Source organism: Carcharodon carcharias, chromosome 10, assembly GCF_017639515.1.
Source record: "Carcharodon carcharias isolate sCarCar2 chromosome 10, sCarCar2.pri, whole genome shotgun sequence".
Lineage (NCBI taxonomy): Eukaryota > Metazoa > Chordata > Chondrichthyes > Lamniformes > Lamnidae > Carcharodon > Carcharodon carcharias.
Genome location: NC_054476.1, coordinates 67,592,824 through 67,613,239, shown reverse-complemented (window position 1 = coordinate 67,613,239; position 20,416 = coordinate 67,592,824). Strand labels below are relative to the sequence as shown.

The 20,416-nt window shown below is 44.6% G+C and overlaps 1 protein-coding gene across 2 annotated transcripts in view; it reads right to left on the bottom strand.

The window, feature by feature from the left end:
* zmp:0000001167 (protein phosphatase 1 regulatory subunit 12A) overlaps positions 1-20,416 on the bottom strand; it is a 188,428-nt gene that overhangs the window by 28,755 nt on the left and 139,257 nt on the right. For both annotated transcript variants that reach the window (XM_041198067.1, XM_041198068.1), the window contains 5 exons: positions 19,777-19,875; positions 13,241-13,331; positions 12,651-12,818; positions 11,315-11,453; positions 2,930-3,057 (listed from right to left, as the gene is read on the bottom strand). In XM_041198067.1, coding sequence (XP_041054001.1) covers positions 2,930-3,057; positions 11,315-11,453; positions 12,651-12,818; positions 13,241-13,331; positions 19,777-19,875 — 625 coding nt within the window. The remainder of the gene's footprint in view (positions 1-2,929; positions 3,058-11,314; positions 11,454-12,650; positions 12,819-13,240; positions 13,332-19,776; positions 19,876-20,416) is intronic.

Sequence of the window (20,416 nt, the reverse complement as noted above, 5' to 3'; positions counted from 1 at the left end):
TCAGCTGAAAAAAGCTAACGAGGCTTTGAAAGCAAAAGTCGTAGAACTTTCCAAGATGCGAGTGGATAATTAAATCATGGGTAGCTCAACTACTCTACTAAAACAAGTTGAGATTTCACTTGAGAGAAGTCTGGCCGACAGAGAAGTCAAAAAGAAGTCCAAGACTAAACTCTGTGGTAGAAAGAAGAAAACAAAAAGGAAGAAGGTTCCAAAAAGACATTAAAAGGCGGGAACGTAAAAGTTAACAGGTGAATCGTTGGAAACTAAACTTGCTCACTTCCTATTTCGCTACAGAACAACCCCCCACGCTATGACAGATATAACGCCTGCAGAATTACTGATGAGGCACCATCTTCGAACAAGACTAAGCCTGATACTTCCCAATTTGGAGGGGCAGGTGGAGAAAAGTCAAGGGAACCAAAAAGCGACTCACGATTTGCATAATCATGAGCGACAATTTACTGTTGGAGAAGCAGTAAATGTAAAGAATTTCGGTGGAGGATCAAAGTAGTTACCTGGTAAAGTAAGCTCTGTGACAGGACCATTTAAGAAGAAGAGAGATACCCCAACAAAATGATGTTCCACCTGTAATCACTGTTGAACCGGTGGTTCCTGTTGAAGTTGTTCAACCAAGGATAGACATGCCCGATGTCTCTGACGGAGTGGGTGACACTGAACTGCCTGTGCCTAATAAGGTACCTGATGTTAATGCGGTTCCAAAGAATGTGGTTCCTGTCAAAGAATTGGAAGTCGTGGAGCTAGGACGTTCCACACAGATCAGGAAACCCCCTGAAAGACTGAACTTGTAATTTCATGACTTGTGTAAATATTGTAGTGTCATGAGATAAATATCCTTGTAAATGCAAAATGCACAAGAAAAGTTAAAGGAGGAGCAATGTAGTAATTATTGTTCTGATAAACGTATGACTGTAGCTTTAAGAATAATCCTCTGTTGTGAGATCACATAATCTGTGTAAACCAATGAGTTAGCAGCGCGGGAACCTCTAGGAGCGAGTTCTTCTCTAGTTATAGGCTGGGATTTTCTGGCCCCGTCGCAGGTGGGACCCGCCGTGGGCGAGGTGGAGCCCCAGCCATAAGTCCATTGACTTGCGGCGGGACTGGAAGATCCCACCCATTGAGTTAGAAGCACACATATAGCTGCTGCCACTGCCTTGTAAATAAAGTTCAATGTTTCCACCAAAAAAAGTTGCCTGGAAAATCAACTCTATGACGAACATGGAGACCAGAACTGTGCTGAGTATTTCAAGTGTGCTCTAACCAAAGATTAATAACCAAAGATTAACAAATTTTAACACAACTTCCCTGCTTTTCAATTCTCTCTCCCTAGAAATGAACCCCTATGTATAATTTTCCATCAGATACAGGTAAAAACTGCTGAAATAAACAGCCTATAAATGTGCAGGAGAGCTGGGTCTGAATGTCGGGAGGGTCAATGGCAGAAATAAACAACTTCAAAAAAATTCAGAAGGGATGGAAAAACAGGCATCCAACTCAAACATGTTGCATTCCTGCCAGGACAGTTAGGGTAAAATCAGGTTCTCCATTTCTTTCGGCTTGAAGTTTATACAGTGTTTGTAATTTGTAAAATCCATCATGTTTGAAATGCATCTTCTTTCCTCTCACACAAAAATAGTAGTAATAAAAGAAAAACCTAATGCAAACATTATCTGAATAAAACTTCCTTCAAATAGTTTTGAAAAATAGCTAAAAAAGTATGAAGAAATTGAAGAGAAGCATTTCATCTGTTCAGCTCACGAAGTGCTACTGATGCATTCTGGGAAATTATAAGCACTTGTACTCAGTCTGCCAAATCTGCCTTCAGCTGAATAATTACAGCACTCAACAAAAGCTACTAAAGTCCAAGGCCAGGACCTTGGGAGAAGCTGAGGCCTTCAGGTAAAGACAAACAGAAAATAAAAATAATTTGCATTTATAAAGAAACTAAACAGGTCCTCAGGGAATTTCAAAATGTTTTACAACCAACAACTTACTTTTGAAGTGGTTCCTGTTGTTGCAGTATAAATTGTATGTTACTGAAAAAAGGGACATGTCGAAGCTATTTGTCTTGTACTAATCAGGCACTTCGCAAGAATACCAATATAAGGGGAAAATAACAATTTAGACCGTATAAGAATGTGCTGATTGTTTGGCAAGTGGACTCTGATTGGTAGAGGCATTGCCATGGAGAATGCACCAACTGATGGTGACTGACAGTTAACTGCCAAGCACTGTTTGAAATTTAAACCAGGCAGCTTGACCCTAACTGGTCAAGGCATTACCCTTAGGAATGAGTCAGCGAATGCTATCACTTATCTTGTTTAGCTGAAACATGTGTACATGTTCTTTCTGTCTGCAAAGAACAGGACCCTATGTATTAATATATGCAGCCTCCAGTACATATTAATTGACCTCCACCACCTAGAAGAACAAGGGCAGCTGATGCATGGGAACCCTACCACCTGCCAGCTCCCCTCCAAGCCACACACTATCCACTTGGAACTATATCGCCGTACTTTCACTATCACTGGGTCAAAATCCTGGAATTCCCTTCCTTACGGCACTGTGGGTATTCCTACACCAAGTGGACTGCAGTGGTTCATCCCTTCTCAAAGGTAATTAGGGATGGGCAATAAATGCTGGCCTAGCCAGTGATGCCCCATTCCGTAAATGAATGAAAAAGATGTTAATCCTGCTTCCCTGAGTAATGGCTCTAAGCTAGCACCAGAGTTGATATAATTAGTTTAAATGGAAATATTAACAAAATCAGATATAAAAAAGTATGCTTGATTTCAGTGTGAATGATTGCAATGGTGTGTACTGATTTGATTGTTAACAATAGTTCTGTTGAAGAGAGCCTGCAGCGTACCTGAAAAAACTTAGGATTCTCTCGAGTACTCTGAATACTTACATCTTGTGATATGGAATGCACACCTGTTGATCTTCTTTTCCCCCTTGGCCGTCTCCGGTCCCTGGTACCAGATTTTTTGAACGATGAGTCATCTGATTCCTTCTCCTCCTCTTTAGCTTTCTCTAATTCTGTGGGAGAGATCCCAAGTTATGATTAACTATTCAATACCATCACACATGACAGCCTCCCAGGGAGAGACAGCAGCAAGTGTCAACACACAGCTCCCAGCTACCATTAGTTTTCAAAGACAACACATTTTAACTGGAGATAAACAACAGGGCAGCAACGATACTCAGGCAGAATCTTCTGCTCCCAATGGCAGCAGACGTCATGGTGGGTGTGAGTGGACAGTACGGCAAGAAGGCCAAAAATCGGTTTTACACTCTCAGAAAACCAGTTTACGATTGTCTGCTCCGCCCGTCATTGGTGGGCCACGTTAACTGCTATCCAATGTCGGGAAATTAATATTAATGTATTTGCATCTCATCATTGTAGCTACACACTGGAATCATCCCCCCCACCGCAAATTTACTCCTCACGTTGGCGTGACTTCAGAACGGCGTGATTTATGACTGCCTTTAAAAGACGTGCACCTGGAGCCAAAGTTTGAGGGGAATTTGGGGCCTAGTGCACACAACCTTGCACAGCGCTCGCGAGGATCACCCGTAGGACAGCCATGAAGAAGCGCCACACACAGGGGGTGCTGGGGTAGGGGGGTTGGGGCACAAATCACCTTTTCCAGGCTGGTAGTGCAATGCCAGACTTCCACTTGTCGAATGTTCAGCTGTTCTGTGACCACCACAAATGCATCCTACAGGTCTATGCACGATTCCCAGGGAGTACATCCTTGGCAGGTCTCAGATCCCTGACATCTTCCAGGATCCAGAGACCGCAGGGATGGCTCCAAAGGGACAAGGGCTGCCCACAGAGGACGTGGCTGATGATACCCATATGGCGGCCTCAGACTGCACAGAGATGATACAACAAGGCTCATGCCGCACCCTGGACTTTGGTGGAGCAATCGATAGGCATTTTGAAAAAGAGGTTCGGTGCCTTGACAGGCCTGGTAGAGCACTGCAATACAGTCCCCAGAGGGTGTCGCGCATTATCGTAGCTTGCTGATCACTACATAACCTTGCTGCAATGGGGAGAGGCCCTGGCTGAGGAGGGGATGGAAGAGCTGAGGACGACATCGAAGGGGATGAGGGTGATGAGGTCCTCAAAGGCGTTGAGGCCATAGCAGTGGTCAGACGAGGTAGGCGTGCTCGTGAGGCCCTAATAGCCGCAAGATTCAAGGTGGATGATGATGAGATGCAGTGAGGACAGTCCTGATGTCCTCACCTTGCATCTGTGAACTTTTAACTCCTGTGTAGCTGATGGTAGCGCACATGCCCTCAGTGCACAGGCTCATGTCATGGAAATGCAGCAGAGGCCCTAATAGTCGCTAGATTCCAGGGGGATGATGATGACATGCTGTGAGGCACTCCATTGATCTTCACATTGCTTCTGCGAATGTCCTACTCCTGTCTGGCTGAGGGCAACTTGTTTGCGCTCTGTGATCAGGGTCATATCAAGGAGACAGCCGTGAAACTTTAAGAGCACCTGATCCTTTGTCAGCCTTCAGCACCTGACCCCTTCAGGGTCACTGGACACAGATGCTGAAGAGAAGAGGGGTAGGGGGGTGGGTGTGGGGGGGAGGGGGGGCAGCCCCACTTCAAAGATGCTGAGAGCACACAGAATGATTGATCTCTGTGATGCCTTCCCACGACATTTGGCAGCAATGACAAGAACAATCAAGGTGCAGGCATCACTAATGTGTCCAGAGAGTGTGAAACCGGACCATCGCTTTGCTCTGAAGGTTACACACTGCAAAGGGAAGAGGCCCTGGACTGAGAAACTTGCCTTTACCTTGTGCAAGAACCAAGGTTTCTCATCTGAGTGAAACGAACATTGTTCATCAGAACAAGGAACCATAGACAAGGAGACATTCTTGGGAGTTTATTTACAAGAGTGAACAGTGTGTACAAGTGACAAACACCTGTGCCCACACGATGCAACTACATCTACTTAACCTTCCTAACCCTTCTGCTACATCTTGGTGCTCCCCCGACATCCACAGTGGAGGTGGAGGCAGCTTGCTGACTGCTACGACTTGTTGTCTGTGATGACTTTGGCAGGTGTCCTCTGGAGGTCCGAAACTTGGAGGCCCCCGGCGTGCTTAGGGTATTCTGCAGGCCAGGTTCACCTTTCTCAGCCTCTGGAGCTGGAGATGAGGAGGTCACAGGAAGAAGGGATTTGGATCAGCCAGACATTCCCAGAGTCACCTGGGTGGATGGCCCTGGGGTGTTGAGCTGCTGGCGGTCCTCCCTATGGGTGCCTGATGGCCACAGTCTGACTTCTTGAGGAGAGGGGGAAGCTGGAGTGAGATCGAGCTGCCCCACACACCTCTCATATTGGCACTATTAGAGGCCAACTATGGAGTCAGCGATGAAGTTTAGCCCACGGCAGTGCAGGACCTATGTTCTGGACCAAGGTCTCCATGGCGGCCGCCATCCTGACAGTGTTGACTTCGATGTGTCAACATGCCAGCGCTATTACATCAGATTGAAGGTGGATAGACTCCTCCATCATACCTTGCAATCTGAGGAGTGCACCGGACTTCCCTTCCTGATTTTCCTGTAACTGTCTTTTGTCATGAAGAGATATTAATGCATATAATGTTATTGGTAATTATTTTAAATTGGACTTATAGTAGAGTCTGTGTCTGTGGGTGTGAGTGGGTTTGTGTGTTAATTGCATCAAAGCCAGCTAGTGTGGGTATTTTGATGTATAGTAGTTTTGAGATGGTACAGGGTGCATTTCTATTTTATTAAAAAAACCATTCAAAGTCTGGGGGTGAAATCTTACGCCTAGCTAGGAAACACCAAGCAATATGTTTATACTACTAATAAAATTGGTATTATAAAGGGGGTTTTATTATTAGAAGAGGAGGAGTTCAAAGGGCCTGGTGATACAATGAGAATTTACATTCAAAGGGAAGGCTAGGTATATACAGAAGAGTTTTGTGTGTGAAAGCCAGAGGCATGTAATATCTATGCAGCCCTACCACCATCTGCGAAGGAGCCAAATTGAAGGAGGCCTCATTTTGAATTTGTAAGATAAAACGTGCTTTGCCTGGTGTCTGTTTAAAGTCTGTGGGTTATTGTTGCCTTGGTGAAGATTTTAGGAATGATTAATTTGGGCATTTGTTTAATAGTTTTTGTGGCAGCAATTTGTAGATGTGTATGTGTTAATATCTTGCAAAATGAATAAATGTTTAATTTAATTTATATAAAAAAGCTTCTGGAGGCTTGGTAGTTTCACTTCTGAATTCAAAGTTGCTCCTCAAACATACCAATTGAAAATATAGGCCAAGACAGTGGTTTAAAGTTTCCCTCTGGGATTTTAAATAACTCAGTAACAACTGATTGAGGATCCAGTCCAGAGACTCATCATTTGACTTGGACTCAGTAGATTCCTTGCCTCCAGCAGTCCTCTAAGTCCCGCAACCTCGATGTCCCTGTCTCTGCCTGCTGTGGAACAGATTGTGTGCTGTATTACTAGATTGTGAGCCTGAGGCTGCTCTACATCTAGGTCCCACTGAGGTTTGTATCACCGTGCTAGTAGAGGGTGTGGGTGAGCACTGTGACAGGTCTTCAAAAGTACTGCTCTCGGCGCTGGAGTCAGGGTCAAGGTTGCCTGAGGGTGATATGGCAGGTGTGCTTAGGAGAGAAAGTGGAGATTATCAGTGCTTGGCAGCCGTGTTACAAACAGAATAGTGGACTCAAAGTAGTGTTGACAGAAGGAAGATGTGGTGCAGGATCCTCACGTGGACGCTTGTCACTGACCTCACTGTTGCCGCAGGAATAGCCCACATCCTCTCCGATCAGCTCCAACATGCGACTCTTGAGTGGAGTGGTGACTTTGATGTCCGGCATTCCACCCCTGGTCTGTGACTTCTCCCATTGATTGTGTGCGACCTTGTCTTGCATAAAGACAGATGGAGTGTTGAGCGAAGTGCATGCCAAGCATGCATGTGTGCTGAGTGGAGCCATGGATGGGATGAGAAGGTGATCTTCAGAGGAAATGAGGGCAGATGGAGATGTGAGGATGTATGTGTGAGGGTGAGTGGTGATGTCCCTTGAGCTGGTAATGAGTTAGATGCCAGTGAATGTCTGATGGGCTTGTGAGTGCATGACTTGAGAGTGATGACATGGTTGACTTACCCTGGCAGTATAGATGAGATAATGCACTGGATGGCTGACCTCTTGTGGGCAGCATTGGCACTTAGTAGCTCTGCCGCTGCCTCCCAAACCGGTGTGGTGAGACTGAAGGCCCTCCTGTGACCAGAGCGGGGTTAGAGGACATTTTGGCGGGCCTCCGTACTGTCCAGAAGGAGTCCTACGGATGCGTCACTGAATCAGGGTTCTGCACTCTTCTTGGCTTTTGGGGCCATGTCGTCACCGGAGCAGTCCTGGGCTGCAAGCATTGAGAACTGTATGCGCGGCTGCAGTTTAAATATGGCTCCCAGAGTAAGGAAGCAGCGAGGTAATGGCATGGCAGGTAAATCGGAGGCTGGTCATCAGCAATCCAGCATGTTTCCCATGACTGCACAACTTATGAGACAGGAAGGGGACAACGCAACGTGAAAAACAGCCATTGCAGCTGGTGGGTAAAACATCTTTTTTCATGCCCGCTACCAAACTTAGTGCAAATCTGGGATGATCCCGCCCTCAGTCCCAGAGATAAATCACACCCGGTGTGTTCAATAATCAGGATCCAGAGCAAAGCAGCCGCTAGTGACAGCACATGCCACCCAGATATAAAACACCACCCAGCAATGAATGGCAAAACCCAGATACAAACTTCAGCACTCAGAGGTGTGTTACAGCACCTAGCAGTGAAACTCAGCCCGATCCAGACACAACCAAACTCATTGACAATAGTCAGCGCTCAAAGGTAAAGACTCTGGCTCAGGTACAGATGCACAGGTATCCCCTGATGCTCTGATCAAGTGCTCAACCTTCATGTGCGAGCCTTGACAGCGAGTGTCAAATGGAAAACACCACAGCAGAACCTGATCATATTTCACACTGACATCCAACCACACAGGCTTACCAGCAGAGTCAATAAATTGTGATCGGAAGCAGCCTGGTTCAAATATCCCTCTAATCCAGCAGGATTGAGGCTAATTATTGTACCTGTGCTGAAACCAACCAATTTAACTCACTACAGGCTGAAGGCTGGAACTGGATTTTTCTGGTCTGTATGGGACAATATATGCTGAAAAAATTGCCTGAGGCATTGAGGAGTGGGAAACACCAATTGTTAAAACCCTGATAACACACCTTAGCTCTTTATGGAACATTACTTTGGAACACTAGATGCCTATTCAGTTACTTTTGTTCAATAATATTCTGCATGGGAGATTCAGAGATAATTATACCTGAATTCTGGATGCTTCAGACTGTACGTTCACAGATCTGAAGATGATAGTTTAAGAGTGAACAATCAGTTTTTGGATGACCATGACAGCCTTCAGTACTGCGAGAATTCTGCAGGAGTTTGAGACCGTATTTTTGAATCCACCTCTCTTTCCTTGACCATGACCCCACCACTGAACATCAAGCCATTGTTTCCAGGACTGTCACTGACCTCATCTCCTCTGGGGATCTCCCTCCCACAGCTTCCAACCTGATAGTTGCCCAACCTCGGACGGCCCGCTTCTATCTCCTACCCAAAATCCACAAACAGAACTGCCCCGGTAGACCGATCGTCTCAGCTTGCTCCTGCCCCACAGAACTCATTTCTCGTTATCTTGACTCCCTTCTCTCTCCCCTTGTCCAGTCCCTTCCCACCTACATCCGTGATTCCTCTGACACCTTACGTCACATCAACAATTTCCAGTTCCCTGGCCCCTACCGCTTCCTCTTCACCATGGACGTCCAATCCCTCTACACCTCCATCCCCCACCAGGATGGTCTGAGGGCCCTTAGCTTCTTCCTCGAACAGAGGCCCGAACAATCCCCATCCACCACTACTCTCCTCCGTCTGGCTGAACTTGTTCTCACGCTGAACAATTTCTCCTTCAACTCCTCTCACTTCCTCCAAATAAAAGGTGTGGCTATGGGTACCCGCATGGGCCCCAGCTATGCCTGTCTCTTTATGGGGTATGTGGAACATTCCTTGTTGCAGTCCTACTCCGGCCCCCTTCCACAACTCTTTCTCCGGTACATCGATGATTATTTCGGTGCTGCTTCATGCTCTCGTCAGGACTTGGAAAAATTTATTAATTTTGCTTCCAATCTCCACCCCTCCATCATTTTCACGTGGTCCATCTCTGACACTTCCCTTCCCTTCCTTGACCTCTCTGTCTCAATCTCTGGTGATAGACTGTCCACCAATATCCATTACAAACCCACCGACACCCACAGCTATCTCGACTACAGCTCCTCACACCCCACTTCCTGTAAGGACTCCATCCCATTCTCTCAGTTCCTTCGCCTCCGTCGCATCTGTTCCGATGATGCTACATTCAAAAACAGTTCCTCTGACATGTCCTCCTTCTTCCTTAACCGAGGTTTTCCACCCACGGTCGTTGACAGGGCCCTCAACCGTGTCCGGCCCATCTCCCGCGCATCCGCCCTCACTCCTTCTCCTCCCTCCCAGAAACATGATAGGGTCCCCCTTGTCCTCACTTATCACCCCACCAGCCTCCGCATTCAAAGGATCATCCTCCGCCATTTCCGCCAACTCCAGCATGATGCCACTACCAAACACATCTTCCCTTCACCCCCCTTATCGGCATTCCGTTGGGATCGCTCCCTCCGGGACACCCTGGTCCACTACTCCGTCACCCCCTACTCCTCAACCCCCTCCTATGGCACAACCCCTTGCCCACGCAAAAGATGCAACACCTGCCCCTTCACTTCCTCTCTCCTCACCGTCCAAGGACCCAAACACTCCTTTCAAGTGAAGCAGCATTTCACTTGCATTTCCCCCAACTTAGTCTACTGCATTCGTTGCTCCCAATGTGGTCTCCTCTACATTGGAGAGACCAAACGTAAACTGGGCGACCGCTTTGCAGAACACCTGCGGTCTGTCCGCAAGAATGACCCAAACCTCCCTGTCGCTTGCCATTTTAACACTCCACCCTGCTCTCTTGCCCACATGTCTGTCCTTGGCTTGCTGCATTGTTCCAGTGAAGCCCAACGCAAACTGGAGGAACAACACCTCATCTTCCGACTAGGGACTTTACAGCCTTCCGGACTGAATATTGAATTCAACAACTTTAGGTCGTGAGTCCCCTCCCCCATCCCCACCCCCTTTCTGTTTCCCCCTTCTTTTTTTTTTCCCAATAAATTATAAAGATTTTCCTTTTCCCACCTATTTCCATTATATAAAAAAAAAACCCACTAGAGCTGTACCTTGAGTGCCCTACCATCCATTCTTAATTAGCACATTCGTTTAGATAATATCACCAACTTTAACTTTAACACCTATGTGTTCTATTGTACTATTGTTGTTGACATCTTTTGATGATCTGCTTCTATCACTGCTTGTTTGTCCCTACAACCACACCAACCCCCTCCACCTCTCTGTCTCTCTATCTCTCCGCCCCCCACACACACACCTTAAACCAGCTTATATTTCAACTCTTTCCTGGACTCGAACTCAAGTTCTGTCGAAGGGTCATGAGGACTCGAAACGTCAACTCTTTTCTTCTCCGCCGATGCTGCCAGACCAGCTGAGTTTTTCCAGGTAATTCTGTTTTTGTTTTGGATTTCCAGCATCCGCAGTTTTTTTGTTTTTATCTCTTTCCTCCCTTTCTGAAGGTGCTCAAACCCACTGAGGTAGAGCTCCAAATGCACTGAACACCTACCAGTGCTTTACCCAAGTGGTCATTCTTCATGTGTCAGTGGATTATTTAATCATGTAGGGCATCAGGTGTTAAGCTTGATTCTGTCCTCATGAAATACCCGCAAGGAGGCAGTTCTGAGCAGGGATCATGTTCAGCCATAGGGACTGTGTTCAGCCACAGGAACAACAGCCCGAGGGAACTGTAAATGAATGCTTGTAATTCCCCCACTGTTGACCTGGATGAGATCAGCCAACAACACAGACCACAGGTTGACTCAGTGACCTTCCTTGTCTGCAAGGTTGGGGTGACACAGATTTGCTCTGGTCCATTATGCAATATAGCAATCTCTGATCAAGGCTGGTTTCTCTCTACTGCTTTGAAATGCTATGGCAATGCCAATTTGATGAAGTAGTTTGGTGTTCCAAGTTTTGGAAAAGCATTAAGCAGCTAATAAGCATTCCTGCACTTGAGAGGTTTGGAGATACCTTTGTTGTCCAGTGGCTGTATAGCATTGTGGTAGGTGTAGGCAGGAACATTAGAACGAATGGAATCTGTGGAGGAGGTGGTGAGGCCCAGCAGATCCGCTTTCTGTAGGTTGGCTAATCTTGACCGCCAGTTCTTCTCCTGCATTGGACAGGAACATAGTAGGTAACTAAGTGATTAATCATTTGAGCTTCGGGGCATGGCCTATACTTAAGAACACTAAATGCAGAGAATATGAATCAGAGCTAATGGACGAGCAAAAGGAAAAATGAGTAAGCACAGGGATAAAAGCACATATGGCAAGAGATGAATAGTGACAGAGAACAGTGAGTGCACGAGAGAGATGTGGAATAGGCTGCGGAGACAAAAATAGAATTAAGCAGTTTCTTGTAGATAGGAAAAAGTTGTCAACGTTTTCAATGTGAAATTTATCTCAAATAAAGCTTTGATAATTCAATCCCTAGTTGTTTTGAACTCTTCTGAAAAAAAGCATAGGAAGAGGAGTGGGCCATTGTAGCCCTCTAAGTGCTCTGCCATTCCCTCAGATCTGCACCTGAACTCTACCTGCCTTTGCTGCATGCAACTTGATACTCTTACCTCACAAAACTTTATAAACACGCTATGGGAAATGTGTAGAAGAGACAATGATAGAATTTCACCAAATGGTGTCAGAGATGAAGATCTATGGAAATGGCTATTACAAGAAATGTACAGAATAAAATAGAAGAGAGTAGGAATTAAGTAAGGACACAGTTATAGGTAAATGGACAAACATCTTTTCAAAATTAATTCTCCATAGCAAACCCATAGTTATAATAATAAATCATTAAAAAATGAATAATGAAGCATCAACAATAACTTGTGTTGATATAACACCTTTAATGTAAAACATCTCAAGGTGCTTCACAGGAGTGTTATCAATAATATTTCACACCAGGCCACGTAAAGAGATATTAAGATGGGTGAGAGGTAGATCCTAGGCAGCTGAAAATATGGTCATCAATTGTGGATCGACTTAAATCAGGGATGCTCAAGGGGCCAGAATTGGAAGAGTGTAGATAACTAAGAGGGTTGTGGGGCTGGAGGTGAATACACAGACAGGGAGGGTGAGGCCAAGGCGGGATTTGAAAATAAGGATGAGAATTCGAAAACTGAGGCATTGCCAGACCAAGGAGCTTAGGTCAGTGAGCACAGGGATGGCAGGATTTGAAGATGATGGGAGGCTGGCCAAGACAGCATTGAAATAGTGACATCTATAGTTAACAGATACTGATGAGCTTTGGGAGAATTTTAGTACAATATGTGTGTATCCAACCATCTGATAGCCACTCATCTTACCTCATCTTGACTGGTCTTGGTATATCTGTATTTTGATGCCATGTCTTTAGCTTCTGCTTCCTTCTCTTCCTTTTCTTTTTCTTTGCCTTTCTCCTGTTCTACAATTTTCTTCTCCCGCTTCAGTCCAATTGTTTTCTCAGCCTCCTGTAGGTCTGTTAGTGTGACACCCTGCACCAAAGAATGAGGAATAAAGAGGAACTACTTGGTAAGGAGCAGCACGATATGTACCAAGGAGCACTGGGATGTAGAGTGTGGAACATAATGGTGCACGGTAAGGTGTGGCTGAACACACAGTTTCCTGTATCTGAGAAACGGCCCAGGGGACAACTGAAGACATCTATGAGCGATGGATGTTGTCCGTGCTATCATCCATGCTTTTTGTATTCAATATGTAAAGCACAGATTCAATACCTAATAAGTTTTCAGGTACAAAAATGGGCTTTGGTTTTAAAATTCCTGCTTTTTGGCAACCAAATTCCATTTTAGAAATTTCTGGAGTATCACTGAATATCAGGACAGGTGAAGATGGTGCACAAGGAAATGGAACCTTTAGTGATGTCGGAACTGAAGCTGAACTCTCTTGAGCTCACCTGTGTAGACCTGCGAGACTGGCGGGCATGTCGAGAGCGCGCCTTTCGCTGCGCTTCAGCTTCCTCGTCACGGACAGGGGTGAGGTAGGATCTGGAAACAATGAAACATGGCAGACAATAATCATTCAAAAGGCAGCGAGTGTAAGAGTTGATAATGCCTTGGTCACAAGAAGGACATTATTAGACAAGATAAAGGAACCTTAAGTTTGAGATTTCCATTCTTTATTTAACTTCTCCCCATCCATTTTGCTGCTCATGCACCTCCCACCCCCACACAACCTACCCCAAAACTCATGTCCTACCTAAATGGAGTTACCAAACTGTGCAAAACAATGGGGCAATCTCATAAAATTGTTACTTTGGGACAGATCAAGTATTATGAAAGATAAAGCGATAAATATTCTCTTCGCTAACTGGGTGGTAATAGAACACATTTGGCTTTCAACGGGATGGAACCTGGCGGGTTCCACAAAGAGCTGGTAATCAGATGGGCAGACTGCCCCTCAGGTCATGAATATGACGGCCTCCCCTGTATGGTTCTCTCAGACCATGTTTTTTAGGAACTGATTAATGGCAGTCGATACTCACATAAGGGAGGCTGATTTTCCTCAGCTCAACATTCTTTTTCTGCCACTCTCCAGGCAGTAGGGAAAGGAAAAGGGGGCAGAGATCTATTGCACAGGTACTTTACACTTTTTATATACAATGCACTATTCCTGTGGTAACTCTTTCGAGTACAAACACGTTTCCATCTGTTCCTATTCAGATGAAATTACATTGTTTCATAATTTGCCATGGTGAGATTTGAACTCTTGATCTTGGGGTTACAAGCCCAGTACCATAACCACTTGGCTGTCATACCAGAACTACTATTCCTGTGGTATCCCTGGTATAGACAATAAACTCCCAACTGAAACAGGACAGCATTTAAATTGAATCCACAATTATTTACTTGGGATTCTGCTCAGCTGACACCCAAGGAAACCAGATGCTAGAGGTAGCAAGGCGGCCCTTTTAGATTGGATGATTTGTAACAAGGTTCGAATGACCTCACAACATCTCAGGCAAGCGTAGTTTGCTAACGTTCTGCAGTGTAGTTGTGCTTCATTGTGGATCTAGAGCCTCTAAAACACACCAACAATGTGTTTTCTTACAGGCTTGCAGCTGCATAAAACCACGTTTTCCTGATTTAGTCTGCACACCAATTCCCAAGCCATAACCCTGTCACTAAATCACTAGCCAATTTAAATAATCTGAACCCAGAGAACAAAGTGGGAGCTGGTGAAAAGTGTACTGCCTGATTTACACTGAGGTGAAATGGGAGAGGCAGAGGAAAATTGGAGTCATCGTGCTGAGAGTCAAAACACAATTTTCAATATTTACACAAGCTTTCCATGTCTTTCATAGTAAATCTATAGTCATCAAGGTTAGAAAGTTTACATCTTGGGCTAAAAGCAGAGTAAAGTTTCCTCTCTTCTGCCCCTGCAAGCTCTTCCAGATATATGGTGCAATCTTAGATGTAGGACATTGTCCCATTAAATATACCTGTGTAGGCTCAGGTCATGTAGATGCAGAGTATAGTCAATGCAAAGAAATTCATGGGTCCAGTGTAAAATTTTGGGGGATTTGCATCATTGTTGAAGGCAGTAACTATCACAGCATTAGTGAAATGGAAGCAAGAAAGATTGGATGGAGAGAGATTGGAGGTGAAGGACAGATCAAGTATTATGATAAGCTTTTGTTTGTATCCTGTTCAATCTTCTAAGAAAGGGTCAGAAATGTTCGATAAATTGGATCTTCTAGAGAGATAGCTACTGAAGGAAGACATGCTTAGTACAAAACAGGAAACCGAGCTTCTTGGATAGGTTTAATAACGAGGTGTGGAAAATTCATATCAGTCAAAGCAGATAGTAAAGCCAAGAATATATATAAAGACAAACTAAGGCCTGGATTTTCTATGCCCGCTGACCTCAGGTGTGTTTGGTGGCGTGAATGGACAATATGGCACGATCGATTTCACGACAGCGTGAAACCAGTTTGCGATTGTCTGCTTAGCCCACCATTGGCGGGCAGCGTTTCACACCATCAGATGTCGGGAACCTCCTTGTAATACTTCAGCATATCATTATGAGGCCTGCCCACCGGAATCATCCCCCCACACTAGATCGTCCGTGGGAAAACATGCCACGTGTTTCACAACAGCATATAAGCGACGTGCGCCTGGCAGGCTGCACTTCGCTCGGGACTTCAAGGTTTGTTTTCCTACCTTGCTTCGGTTAGCACTCGCAGTCATCAGCGCCAGGCTTCACAGACAGTACCACATCACTTTTAGGAGGACTCACACATTGGTCAGCCTACCAGATCAGCCATATGTGGGTAGCTTTTCAATGGTTAGAGGCAAGGTCTTGCTTGGGGAAGGAGGAGAAGTGGCCTTAGGCAAGGGTTGAGGCTGCAGGACAAGAGTATCCCAGAGTACGTGGGGGCACATGTTGATCCAAGCAAGGTGCCTCAAGATGATGAGGGCTGAGGAGGCAGTTTCCAGGAGAGATGAGGCCAGATGGACATGTGAGGGTACGTGTGTGAGAATGGGTGGTGATGTTCCTTGAGCTGGCAGTAAGTGAGATGCCAGTGAATGTGTGATGGACTTGAGTGTGAGAGTTTATAGTGATGAGATGGTTGCCATACCCTGGCTGCACGGATGAGATCATTCATCCTCTATCTGCATTGGATGGCCAACCTCTTCTATGCAGCATTGGCACTGATCACTACTGCCATCGCCTACCAGGCCAGAGTGGTAATATAGCTACCCGTCTGTGGCCAGAGCAGCGGTAGGGGACATCATAACGGGCCTCCACAGCATCCAAAAGGCGCTCGCGGACTGCAGTCTTCTTGACTTTCGGTGTAATGTCTTCACTGCTTCAGTCCTAGGCTGGAAGCACTGAGCGCAGCTGTACTTTTAATGTCGTGCCTGGCATGATGAAGTGGGGAGGTGATGGCGTGGCAGGTGAAATGGAGCCTGCCCGCCATCGAGATGGCGTGTTTCCCGGGGATGCATAAGTAATGTGGCAGGTTTGGGGGCAATTCGGCGTGATAAGCTGCCATTGCGGCCGGCGAGTAAAACGTCATTTTACCCACCCACTACCATACTCAGTGAAAACCTGGGACGATTCTGCCCTAAGAATGGCATTATCTAAGGCCAGAGGTGCAGGCTGTTGATCAGAATGTCAAGAGACAAAGAAACTGGAAAGAATGGAGAACTGAATTTAAGGTGTGATTATTACAGACTGGATTTTTTTTAAACAATCCTTTTGTGTTCATGATAGAAGCAGTTTGCATTAGGAGATCAAGAATCCCAAGTAAATAATTTTCATCTGAAACCTGCACTTCTATACCTTCTATGCATGGGATAGCATACTATATGCTAATTTACCCTAGACTTGTGATATGGCACACAGGAGATTCTCCACCATGTGTTGTGAGAAATGCTAAAGAACACACTGTCAGATCATTACACTCAGGCCAAATAAGCAAATAGTTTTGTAAGATACACACTGGAGCACCGGGATTTGAATGTGCTACTTAAATAGTAAACATACAATCCACAAGGGTTTAAATATATCTTCTGCAGAGTATATTTATTATAGAATCTGATAATCCATAAGGCTTTTGGATGAATACCCTTCACCTTATCAAGCTGATATTCTGGAATTACCACTCAAATCGCCACCTCCTACTTAACATCCACTTTTTTGATGAAATGTTTGTTCATTACTCCTGATATTTTCTCCTATGAATTGGCATCCATTTTTGAAATACCATGTGATATTTAAAGACAATTGTAGCTGCTGAATTAGAATTATACAGATTCCCTGATAATAAAACATATTTCCTATGCATTCCAAACTCCAAGGCCTCTAAGTAAGCAGTTTTCCTTCAAGTGCCCATCCATAGAGTTATAGAGTCATTTATGGCACTGCAAGAGACCACTCAGCTCATCAAGACCATGCTGGCCCCCTGCGGACCAATCCAGTCAGTCTCACTCCCCTGCAAGTTTATTTCAAAGTACACCAATCTGTTAAACTCAAATACATAATGGTTGATGTTTGTATTCCACATTGATGAGCATATCTCACATTTAATGTGTCCCATATCTATTAATGTTTTATTTATATAGGCTGGTCAGTCTGACATCAGTGGTGGGAAAATCGTTGGAATCAATTCTGAGATAGGATATACTGTCACTTACAAAGGCATGATTGATCAGGGATAGTCAGCATGGTTTTTTATGGGAAGATGATGTCTTACTAAGTTAATCAAATTTTTAAGTAAGTAACAAGGGGGATTAATGAGGGTAGTGCAGTGGATGCTATCTCCATGGATTTTAGTAAGGCATTTGACAAGGTCCCACATGGCAGACTGGTTAGAAAAGTGAGATCCCATGGGATACAGGGGAAGGTGGTGAGTTGGATCCAAGATTGGCTCAATGACAGGAAACAAAGGGTAATGGTTGATGGATGTTTTTGCGAATCAAAAGCGGTTTCCAGTGGCGTTCCACAGGGCCCTTTCTGTTTGTTGTATATATTAATGATTTAGACTTAAATGTAGTTAGGCATGATCTGGAAATTTGTAGATGACACAAAAGTTGGCCATGTAGTTGATAGTGAAGAGTTAGCTGTTGTCTCCATAATTATATCAATGGTTTGGTTGAGTGGGCAAAAAAGTGGCAAATGGAATTCAACCAGAAAAGTGTGAGGTAATGCATTAGGGCAAGAGAAAAAAGCAAGGGATTGCTCAATAAATGGGAGGATATTGAGAGGGGTTAAGGAAGAGAGAGACATTGAAGTGCATGTCCACAGGTCCCTGAAGATGGCAGGGCAGGTGGATAAGTGGTAATGAAAGCATATGGAAAGCTTTCCTTTATTGGATGAGGTACTGAATACAAAAGCAGAGATGTAATGTTGGAACTGTATAAAATGTTGGTTAGGCCACAGCAGGAATTTTGTGTATAGTTTTGGTCACCACATTACAGGGAGGACATAATTGCTGTGGAGAGGTGTGCAGAGGAGATCTACAAGAATGTTGCCAGGACTTGAAAATTGCAGCTATGAGGAAAGATTGGATAGGCTAGGGCTATTGTCCTTAGGACAGAGGAGTCTGAGGGTGACCTAACTGAGGTGTACAAAATTATGAGGGGCCTAGATAGGAAAGACCTGTTTCCCCTAGCAGAGGTGTCAATTACCAAGGGGAACAGATTTAAGGTGATTGAAAGAAGGATTAGAGGGAACATAAGGAAAAACCTTTTTGCTCAGAGGCTGTTGGGCATTTGGAATTCACTGCCTGAATTGGTGGTTGAGGCTGAAACACTCAACTCAGTAACAAGGTGCTTGAATTTGCATCTGAAGTGCTGCCACCTGCAAGGCTATGGACCATGTGCTGGAAAGTGGGATTAAAATGAGCGACTAGTTTCTTTTTTTGGTCGGCACAGACACAATGAGCTGAATGGCCTCTTTCTGCGTCATAATAATTCTATGGTACCATGTATGATTTCATCAGCATGTATATCAAAGCGTCTGGACTTTTAACAAATTTACAGGTCAAATAACCAGGCCCATTTGTCACGAACAGCAGGTTTCTCAATTCCATTAAGAAGTTTGGTAGTGATAAGCGGCTCCTATTTCAATTCTAGTTATTTTAAAGATTGTATGATATAAAATAGACATATTTTTTCTTTTGGACACAGGATACAAATCCTACTCCCGATAGCACAGTTTAATAAAATGAATTCTCGGGTTGTAGGCATTGCAGGAAAAGCTGGCATTTCTTGCCCATCCCTAGTTGCATTGAGAAGGTTATAGTAGGCCTTCTTTTAGAACTTAAGCGCTCAGTACTGCAAGAAAACGAGTTTTGAGCTTTGAGCGTGTGCCACCTGAAGGGAGCTGTTCTAGTCGAGTGACATCATCAGTAAGGGAACAGAGAGAGTTGGATGATAATTTGCTCTTGATAAGGAGAACAAATGGGTTGGGAAATAGAGTGGAGTCTTGGGCAACCTTGGGCAAGGCATCAATCAAAGGACACATAATATGGTCAGAATACAAATACGATGGCAACTTCATAGTTAGACATGCCTGGTCCCAGCTCTGGAGTTGTCCATGTTAAGTGACTCAAAGTGTTAAGCAGCAGGTGAGAAAGAGCAGAGTTTTTCAAGCACCTTCCAATGTGATTCCAACCAGTACAATGTAGACACAATTTTGTGTTGTGAGCCCATACCCATAAGGAATTGGATTGAGACTGGTAACCTTATGTTAGGTAGGAGTTTTAATGACACTAGATTCTATTCTTAAAGGGATTCAATTGGTGACATAACACTTCAATATCAAAGTCCTTTCTTTCAGCAAAACTACAACTCAGTTAAACAACAGTGCAGTTAAACAGTGCAAACATCAGAACAACAATCAGTATATATACAAAGTAACCTGCTTCAGCATTTAATCATTCTCAAGCACACATCGTTCCATAATTTCATTTATAGCTGGTACCTGCGTCTCTCACGGTTCTCAGTGCCAGAACCATCGCCTTGTGTGGTAGGATTACTCTCTTTTCCTGCTCCATTTCCAGCTTGGTTCCGAGTCAGGGAGCTGTGGGTATGAAGAAAAAAAGGCAGGCATGTGAACGAGTGTTCTCCTGCACCAAGTACAATGTGCCACTAGTGTGATCTGTGCAATATCATCCTTTGGGCAAACTTGACAAAGTGTTTACATCATGTTTTAAATTCAAGTCCATGGCAAATTATCAACTGTAAGCCAGGATCCAAGTTGTAAATCAGATTTATCCAGCCAAATTTGCCTTCCGCCCACTGAAACTGGTGACTCAGTCTCACATTGAGTAGGTCCTTTATCCACTGAACCATAACTTGTAGCCTCCATTTGAACCCTCTACCACATTCAACAACAATAAAAGCAAAGAACTGCGGATGCTGGAAATCCAAAACAAAAACAAAAACAGAAATAAAAACAGAAATACCTGGAAAAACTCAGCAGGTCTGGCAGCATCGGTGGAGAAGAGCACAGCTGACGTTTCGAGTCCTCATGACCCTTCAACAGAACGAAGTAAAAATAGGCTAAAAATTTACTTCGTTCTGTTGAAGGGTCATGAGGACTTGAAATGTCAACTGTGCTC